The sequence below is a fragment of the Panulirus ornatus genome, chromosome 1, assembly GCF_036320965.1.
Source record: "Panulirus ornatus isolate Po-2019 chromosome 1, ASM3632096v1, whole genome shotgun sequence".
In the NCBI taxonomy this organism is placed as follows: Eukaryota; Metazoa; Arthropoda; class Malacostraca; order Decapoda; family Palinuridae; genus Panulirus; species Panulirus ornatus.
In genome coordinates, this window is record NC_092224.1 from 21696666 (window position 1) to 21706848 (window position 10183).

At 40.3% G+C, this 10183-nt stretch overlaps 1 protein-coding gene across 8 annotated transcripts in view; it reads right to left on the reverse strand.

Moving 5' to 3' along the window:
* Positions 1 to 1678: 1678 nt before the first annotated feature.
* Spred (Sprouty-related protein with EVH-1 domain) overlaps positions 1679 to 10183 on the reverse strand; it is a 215361-nt gene continuing 206856 nt past the window's right edge. For 6 of the 8 annotated variants that reach the window (XM_071688249.1, XM_071688345.1, XM_071688083.1 and 3 more), the window contains 2 exons: positions 4915 to 4979; positions 1679 to 4594 (listed from right to left, as the gene is read on the reverse strand). In XM_071688249.1, coding sequence (XP_071544350.1) covers positions 3572 to 4594; positions 4915 to 4979 — 1088 coding nt within the window. In that variant the 3' untranslated portion in view covers positions 1679 to 3571. The remainder of the gene's footprint in view (positions 4595 to 4914; positions 4980 to 10183) is intronic. The other 2 variants (XM_071688162.1, XM_071688551.1) reach the window with 1 other exon arrangement.

The window sequence follows — 10183 nt, forward strand, 5'->3', positions numbered from 1 at the left end:
TTGGAGGACTCCAAAAGGGCAGAAATAGTATAACTGTATTGACAGAGTTCAGAAGCAAACAATAGATTGTGTTGAACAGTGGTTACAAACTCATAATAGGCATATGATTATTTGATCTACACTATAAAGGAGAAAAAAGAAAAGGCCTCATTTCTGATGGATCATCCCAGATGGAGCCAATCCTTATGGTGTACACTGAAATCCCCTGCACAGAGGATTTCAGCATGCACATGTGAAAGGAGCAATGGTTTGTAGCAGGTCAAATGCTTAGAGTCGAACTCAAAGGAATTAGTGGGTGAAATATGTTAAAACATAACAGAAAAGTTATAAAGGGTAGCAAAATTTTAAGCTAGATGGAGTCAAGTGACTCCCCAAGATCCAAGAGACAAGTGATGCGAGTTTGTATCAGAGTAGAGAATTGAAATCTAATTGTTAGTCATTTGATAGTTGGGTTTAAGATCAAAGGAGACTAGGGTGAGAAGTGGAGAATAGGTATTCTACAGAGGGAAGATTAGATATGAGATCAAGAATGTTCCAGAAATGAAGAGCAAAAGAGCCAGGTCTGGGAGCTCTGTCCAGAGGAATGGAGTAGGTCTCAGCTGCTTGATGTTGGTCAGGGGAGCCCTGGAAACCACCAAGCTATCCTCGACCAGTGGTGCAGTTCTAATCCTGCACAGGATAATCAGGAAGATGTTTGACTATCATAATTCACTTGAGAAAAAAAAAGGAAGAAAAAACTTTAGAGTTAAAGGTTTTGTGTATCAAGTGATATTAAGTGTTGTGTTAGGGATAGGGATGGTGAGAATTTGTGGACTGAATGCCATCAACCCACATATAAGTGAAGCAAAGAGAGAACAAAAAAGCAACTTGGGCCATAGTGGGGTATGTCACAAAATGGCACAGAGCTGGCTTATTGTGTTGCCATCACTAACCTCTCCAATACTCAGGATAGTACTTCCCAGGATGCTGGATGCCTGTCACCTAGTGCTATATATGATGAGATCTTGGGTAGTTAAATGCAGTGCATTAAGATTTGTATATAATGGGTTCCTCATATTCAATGAATACATTATGTTTCCCAAGTATCACATGCATCAAATGCATCATGAAAAAAACCCTGCAAAATAAAAGAATGGCAGAAGACATTTTGTTATCTTACAAGAAGGGAAAGAGCATCAGCAAAAAGAAAGAATGCCATTCATGACTACTTCAGGACCAAATGTTTCAAGCTCTTATGCTTCTCTGCTTGGGATTGTTCTGAGAATCAGTGAAGTAAGTGTTTGGGAAGATCTTGCTTGTGCTGCAAGTCATGGTATATTTATTACAAACTGATCAATGAAACATTTTCTAATGTTTACCAGTTATTGTATGGAAAGTGGTTATTCATCTGCATTCATAAGTTGAATAAATCTCCCTCACATTCTCATACACAGTGTATTTAGTATCATTCAATTTGTTGTACAGTCCTAATATGACTTTTAGGCTATTCTTTGACAATTGTTATTTGCTCTCATTCTGCTTCAGATTACTGCACTGAACTGAAATTCCTTGCAAGATTCATCCCCCTTTTAAACATTACAAACAAATACATACTGTAACTCATGATTTCACTTCTATAATTTTTCATTATAATAAGAGGAACCATAAAATATGAGGGATAAAACACTAAAGTTAAAGGATATGTCTTTGGTTGTCATTATTGTTCATAAAATCTTTTTGTTACATCCTATACTTGACAATGATGTAGACAATATTCACATGAGGAAACTTATTAGGTCACTGAAACAATCACTTAAAACAAATAGTGAAAATTCAGAAAACCTTTGGTATACTTTCTAAGGATGAGTAACACTGTCAATAAAGGTAAAATGAAACTACAACTTTTGTGACTTTTTGCTTAAAATTGTTGCAAAGAAAACAAACGATAGACTGCTGACATTAGTTGCAATTTTGTTCGTGACTAGGGGTGGCATGAACGGAAGGATCAGGGAGCCAACATGCGCTAGATCAATTCACTGGGTCGCACTGGTCTGGGTCACCTATTTATCTCAGAATTATTTAATCTTATATATCTGGAGCCTCAGGTTGACCCAATACCCTACCAAGGTGATGACCTACCTGCTCCCGAATCACCGCTACCAAAACATCTATTTCAACCCTGGCCACAGTCCCACAGAAGAAAGCAGACGGTGTCATATTACCTTTAAAGCCATTAGCTTAGAATGAACACCTGAGAGGACTGCAATCATCTTGGGTATGGCCATGAGCTAATTGGGCCACCATCTAGGTTGTACACAAAATTGGCCTCTTCTTGGTAATCATACACGAGTGGATTATCAATATACATGATAATTGTGAAAATGATAGTTACAAGGTTATCACAGGGCATTAATTCATATGCCACCTGTGTTCTTACATGAATGAAATTTGGAGGTTTAGTCTTTTATCATTGGACAACTACATGTGTAGTTACATCATTACCTTAGTTTGATTTTTAAGAAGCCAAACTTCACCTTGTATTTTATGTTTCACAGTGCAACTGCCTTACACATGTTATATACAAAGTTGTGTAGAAAACTGTTCTTTTGAATGCAACACAACTGAATAACCTTTTTTTTGAATATTCACTTAAAAAAAGGAAAATACATGATTTGTGCTATAGCACCTAAAATGACAAGGAAACCCTTGATAAAGTTGTCTGGCATACACAACGTGGTGACAACGGCGCTAATCATCGCCAAAAGACTAAACACAAAAGTGTTGGCATGTAAGGCAAACGCAAGTGAGAACTTCACGTAGTTATTATGTGACACGTGACAGTCCAGCTGCCCTGGCCACCTGTCCGTCTTGGCCAGCTAAAGCTATCAATATATAGAACATCTATCACAATAATAATTAAAAGCATACAAAAAGTCACAGCAATTCCAAAGGGCGTCACAATTTCTCCTGAGCCCTTGAAAAATTGGGATCCCTTTAGATATTAAATAGGCCAAGGCGGACAGACTTACCGTCAATACAGCAGCTCACATATAGATGAACAAGGGTTTCCAAATGCAAGAGTTGAGAACTGGCCATGTACGGCAGTATGTGTACTATGCACATGGTCGCACACGTGCACACACACTCTCTGAGGCCGGAGTGTGGCCATCAGGTACATAGAACACTCAAACTGTTGTGTCCTTTCTAGCCACTTCGTCAAAAGTGGTTACATTCACACTCCTTGTATCACACAGTTACATTCTTTCTTTTCTTTCCAGTAGGCTGTCTGATGAACATATCTGTGCCAAAGAACAGCACCCTCATATTCTGCAGTTCACACTACCATCATTGTCGTCCCTGTCACAACGCCTCACTGGCAATAAAACTTTAACCAGAGATAATCTGGTTTGGTTCAACCATCCACATACATGCCCAGGACCATACCAGACTGTTGGGAACTACTGCCCTGATCACACCAAGGTTGTGGGGAGGGCAGTGTAGGGCTGCCGGTAACCGTGAATACGGTATCTTCTTCATCATCATCATCATCATCATCTTCTTCGTCCTCTTGGGCATGAGTGGGGGCGGTGAGTCAGGAGGCCTCATGACGGCCACCACACAGTCCGCAGGCGACGGCACATTGGTGACATGCTCGTAGTGGTAAGTAGCACCACAGGCATGGCACCAACAGGGATAACAAAGTTAATCCAAGCCACCGTCGCCCACATGATTCATCCGCTGTTCCTCCAGGACCCCCACATTCACACGGATGATGCGCATATTCCCCTTCAGCATCACTCATGCAGTGGTATAACATACCCTGTGCGCAAGAGATGAATGTAACTCTGTCAATAGCTGTGCGCACACAGTCTGGGGCATATTCACAATTGCCTCTTGAATTTGTATCATATGTAAACATCTTATGGCAGTGCCGGCAGCGAGCTTTTATGGGCTTTCTAATCTTTTTCTCTCTTGTTTTCTTGTGTCTCTTACCAGGTGGTAAGGGTGGGGCCAATTGCTGTGAATGAGTTCCCCCGACAAGCTCCAGCTGATGCTGCTTCTTCAGAGATGCAAAACTGTCTCTTTTATCCCCCTTTATCCCGTCAACCATAGGGTAGCTGTAATCGTGATCTACGGCTGACTGATTTTCTCGATCAAATTGGACATATGAGTTATTGTCTCCAGGAACTTCTATCTTATCTGGGTCTTGGGGTATATCTAGAGGGGTGCATGACTTGTATTCACAATCCAGCTCTGGTGGCTTGTCGGGGGGGTTGTTGTTATGGGGCAGTGGAGGTCTGGACCGTTGTGGAAATGTGAGGCGGTACAGGTGGTTGTGGAGGGGATTGGTGTGAGGGTGGGTATACGGCTGAGTTGTTGTTCCTGTCATAGTAGTAGTCAGGTTAGTAGTAATGGGTGAGGGAGAGGTGTTTGTAGTTCCTCCTACTGATCCGACGATCCTCACCCCAGGTGGTGGGTAATGGTGGTGGTGGGGGCGGTGGTGATGATGAGGGGGATGGTCTGGGGTAGGCAGGGGAGTTGCAGTGGGTGTGTGACGACTGTTGTTGCCGTTGACAGACCCTGACCCATCTCTATCCACTGGAAGAGTCACCGCCTGTAAATCACCATCACTGTCAAGGTTTTTAATTAATAACAATGCCAAAACACAATTTTCAACTAATCAAATCTAAACTATGTAAAACAGGGATACTTTTCTTTGCAAATGACATGCAGAAACAAGGACTCATAAAGTATTTCAATTAAAAAATTTAGATAAATGAAAAGACAAAATTCACAAAAAATAAAATGAACAAGTCACACAGTAATTAATATGTAAATCATAAAGCTTTAACAAAAGAAAAAATGAAAAACTACCATGTCATATAAAAAAAAGCACTAAACTACACACACACGAGACGGAAATATCTAACTTACCATAAATACCTTGTCATCGCCATCTATATCGAGGCCATGGCGATATGAGGGAAAGTCGTTAAGACCTGAGAATAAAACAGCCGTTAAAGAATATCCCTTAATACAGTTACATATTTCATGTGCGTTTCAGAGATCTACATATACTAATCCATTTCAGAAGAAAAAAGTTCCCGTAACATTTTTTTCACGCTTACCAATACCATTTCCAAACAAGCAGCATTAAGGAAAGAAAATATATCAGATTGTAAGATCACTTATCATGGAACTGTGAATAACATAAAATATCAATATAACTTTGATCTACACTTCAATTCCCAATTCCATGGGATGGATCATGTACATAAGACCTCTGAAATCATTCATGCACATTTTCAAAAGAGGCCTAGTATGCTGAAATGAAACATGGACTTATGAAAGTGTTTTACTTTACTAACTTGCACAGAAACTTAACATGTTTTAGTATACTAAATATTCTATTTATATCATCTTCACAAACAAAATGCTTCCATTGTACTCATACCCCAGTAACTTCTCTAGCACCTTATTTGAAATATCCAAATCCCTAATCAATTCTCTCATCACATCTACTCATCTCTTCAGTTGTTTACCTCTTACACACTACAGCTTCAACTGTACTATACATATTCATGAACTACCTATCATTTGCCACATGTTCTAGATGGCCATACAATTCTAAAAGATTTTCATCAATGCACAATTATAATAATTTCACACAATCTTCACTCTAACTACCCTTCTAATTCTAACTACAATACACAAGATGGTGCTGTATGGATGTGACTCTTTAGCCCTAAATAGGAATGAATATGAGAGGGTGGATGTGGTGGAAATCATAAGCCTATGGACAATATATGGTAAGAAGCATGTATGAAGCAAGGTGATCATGTACAAAACACTGTATGAATCAGGTGTAGTAATAAGCAAAGTCTGATTGAGGGAGTTTGTGTGGGTGTCTTGAAAACATTCGTACATATGGAAAAGATAAAAAAAAAAAAGGATGACTAGGAGGATCTTCATACTAGAAACAATGAGAACAAAGGGAATGGGAGGAGGAGATGGAGAGACGGAATGAAAGAGGCTTTGAGCTATCATGGCTTAAACATTAAGAAAGGTGTAAGGAATGCATGGGAAACAATAAATTAAATCGATAGAGGAGGGGAGATGTGCTATCAGTGGGGCTTGGCTGTAGACAGTGTATGGTTTTGGTGCCCTGTACATGAAAGTCAGGGAGTGGATGTGAAGAAATAATACCATGTTTCATTTGTGTCTCTTGCTAACTTGCAAAGGTGGCAAACAAAATATGAAAGAAAATACACATACCTATATATATTCTATTTATCTATTATACTTTGTTGTTGTCTCCCGCGTTAGCGAGGTAGCGCAAACAGACGAAAGTATGGCCCAACCCACCCACATACACATGTATATATATATATATATATATATATATATATATATATATATATATATATATATATATATATATATATACATGTCCACACACATATACATACCTATACATTTCAACATATACATATATATATACATACACAGACATATACATATATACACATGTACATAATTTATACTTGCTGCCTTTATTCATTCCCGTTGCCACCCCGCCACACATGAAATAACAACCCCCTCCCCCCGCATGTGCACAAGGCAGTGCTAGGAAAAGACAACAAAGGCCACATTCATTCACACTCAGTCTCTAGCTGTCATGTATAATGCACCGAAACCACAGCTCCCTTTCCACATCCAGGCCCTACAAAACTTTCCATGGTTTACCCAAGACGCTTCACTTGCCTGGTTCAATCCACTGACAGCACATCAGCCCCATTATACCACATCGTTCCAATTCACTCTATTCCTTGCATGCCTTTCACCCTCCTGCATGTTCAGGCCCCAATTGCTCAAAATCTTTTTCACTCCATCTTTCCACCTCCAATTTGGTCTCCCACTTCTCCTCGTTCCCTCCACCTCTGACATATATACCCTTTTTGTCATCTTTCCTCACTCATTCTCTCCATGTGACCAAACCATTTCAAAACACCCTCTTCTACTCTCTCAACCACACTCTTTTTATTACCACACATCTCTCTTACCCTTTCATTACTCACTCGATCAAACCACCTCACACCATATATTGTCCTCAAACATCTCATTTCCAACACATCCACCCTCCTCCGCACAACTCTATCTATAACCCACACCTCGCAACCATATAACATTGTTGGAACTACTATTCCTTCAAACACCCATTTTGCTCTATGAGATAACGTTCTCGCCTTCTACACATTCTTCAATGGTCCTAGAACCTTAGCCCCCTCCCCCACCGTATGACCCACTTCCACTTCCATGGTTTCATCCGCTGCTAAATCCACTCCCAAATATCTAAAACAATTCACTTCCTCCAGTTTTTCTCCATCAAACTTACCTCCCAATTAACTTGTCCCTCAACCCTACTGAATCTAATTACTCTCAGCTTTCTTCTTTAACACACTATACAATTCACTTCCCAAGCCCTCTCATCCACAAGAGGCTGCATACTTGCCCCTCTCTAAAAAACTCTTGCATTCACCTCCCTAACAACTCCAGCCATAAACAAATCAAACAACCACAGAGAAATCATGCATCCCTGCCACAAACCGACATTCACTGGGAACCAATCACTTTCCTCTCTTCCTACTCGTACACATTCCTTACATCCTTGGTAAAAACTTTTCACTGCTTCTAGTAACTTACCTCCCACACCATATACTCTTAAAACCTTCCACAAAGTACCTCTATCAACCCTATCATATGCCTTCTCCAGATCCATAAATGCCACATACAAATCCATCTGTTTTTCTAAGTATTTCTCACATAAATTCTTCAAAGCAAACACCTGATCCACACATCCTTTACCACTTCTGAAACCACACTGCTCTTCCCCAATTTGATGCTCTGTACATGCCTTTACCCTCTCAATCAATACCCTCTCATATAATTTCCCAGGAATACTCAACAAACTTATGCCCATGTAATTTGAACACTCACCTTTATCCCCTTTGCTTTTGTACAATGGCACTATGCATGCATTCCGCCAACCCTCAGGCACTTCACCATAATCTATACATACACTGAATATCCTTACCAACTAATAAAATACACAGTCACCCACAGTTTTAATAAATTCCACTGCAATACCATCTAAAACCTGCCGCCTTGCTGGCTTTTATCTTCTGCAAAGCTTTCACCACCTCTTCTCTGTTTACCAAACTATTCTCCCTCACCCCTCTCACCTCGCACACCACCCCGACCAAAACACCCTATATCTGCCACACCATCATCAAATACATTCAACAAACCTTCAAAATATTTACTCCATCTCCTTCTCACTTCATCACTACTTGTCATTATCTCCCCATTTGTCCCCTTCATCGATGTTTCCATTTTGGTGGGGGAAGGAGAAAAGGCTCTGGGAGCTATGAAGATTGTATGGAAAGAGAATGTTATCTCAGAGGGCAAAAATGGGTATGTTTGAAGGAATAGTAGTTCCAACAATAACATACAGTTGCAAGGCATGGGTTGTGCGGAGGAGGGAGGATGTATTGGAAATGAGATGTTTGAGGATGGTATGTGGTGTGAAGTGGTTTGATCGACTAAGTAATGAAAGAGGAAGAGAGAAGTGTGGAAATAAAAAGAGTGTGGGCTGAAATGATTTGGACCTATGGAGAGAATACGTGGTGAAAAGGTTGACAAAGAGGATACATGTGTATGAAGGGGAAGAAGCAAGGAGAACTGGGTGACTAAATTGGAGGTGGAAGGATGGAGTGAAAAAGATTTTGAGTGATCGAGGCCTTAACATACAGGTGGGTGAAAAGCATGCAACAAATAGAGTGATTTGGAATGATGTGGTATACCAGGGTTGATGTGCTGTCAGTGGATTGAACCAGGGCATGTGAAGCATCTGGAGTAAACCATGGAAAGTTTTGTGGGGCCTGGATGTGGGAAAGGGAGCTGTGGTTTCGGGGCATTACACATGACAGCTAGAGACTGAGTGTGAACGAATGTGGTCTTTTTTGTCTTTTTCTAGTGCCACCTCATGCGCACGTGGGAGAAGGTGGGTGTCATTCCATGTGTGGCAGGGTGGCGGCAGGAATGGATGAAGGCAGCATGTATGAATATGTATATGTATGTATACATTGAAATGTATAAGTATGTATATGTGCGTGTGTGGGCATTTATGTATATACATGTGTATGTGGGTGGGTTGGGCCATTCTTTCGCCTGTTTCCTTGCGGTACCTCACTAACGCAGGAGACAGCGACAAAGTATAATAAAAGAATATATATATATATATATATATATATATATATATATATATATATATATATATATATATATATATATATATATTTTTTCATACTATTTGCCATTTCCCGCGTTAGCGAGGTAGCGTTAAGAACAGAGAACTGGGCCTTAGAGGGAATATCCTCACCTGACCCCCTTCTCTGTTCCTTCTTTTGGAAAATTAAAAAAAAAACAAGAAAGGGGAGGATTTCCAGCCACCCGCTCCCTCCCCTTTTAGTCGCCTTCTACGACACGCAGGGAATACGTGGGAAGTATTCTTTCTCCCCTATCCCTATATATATATATATATATATATATATATATATATATATATATATATATTTTTTGTTTTGTCGTGGTCTCCCGCGTTTGCGAGGTAGCGCAAGGAAACAGACGAAAGAAATGGCCCAACCCACCCCCATACACAATGTATACACACACACATCCACACACGCAAATATACATACCTATACATCTCAATATACACATATATATACATACACAGACACATACATATATACCCATGCACACAATTCACACTGTCTGCCCCCATTCACCCCCATCGCCACCTTGCCACACATGGAATACCTTCCACCTCCCCCCTCATGTGTGCAAGGTGGCACTAGGAAAAGACAACAAAGGCCCCATTCGTTCACACTCATTCTCTAGCTGCCACGCAATAATGCCCGAAACCTGAAGTTCCCATTTACTCCCTTGTCTTACGCACTTTATTTACCTCCTTCCAGAACATCTTTTTATTCTCCCTAAAATTTAATGATACTCTCTCACCCCAACTCTCATTTGCCCTCTTTTTCACCTCTTGCACCTTTCTCTTGACCTCCTGTCTCTTTCTTTTATACATCTCCCACTCAATTGCATTTTTTCCCTGCAAAAATCATCCAAATGCCTC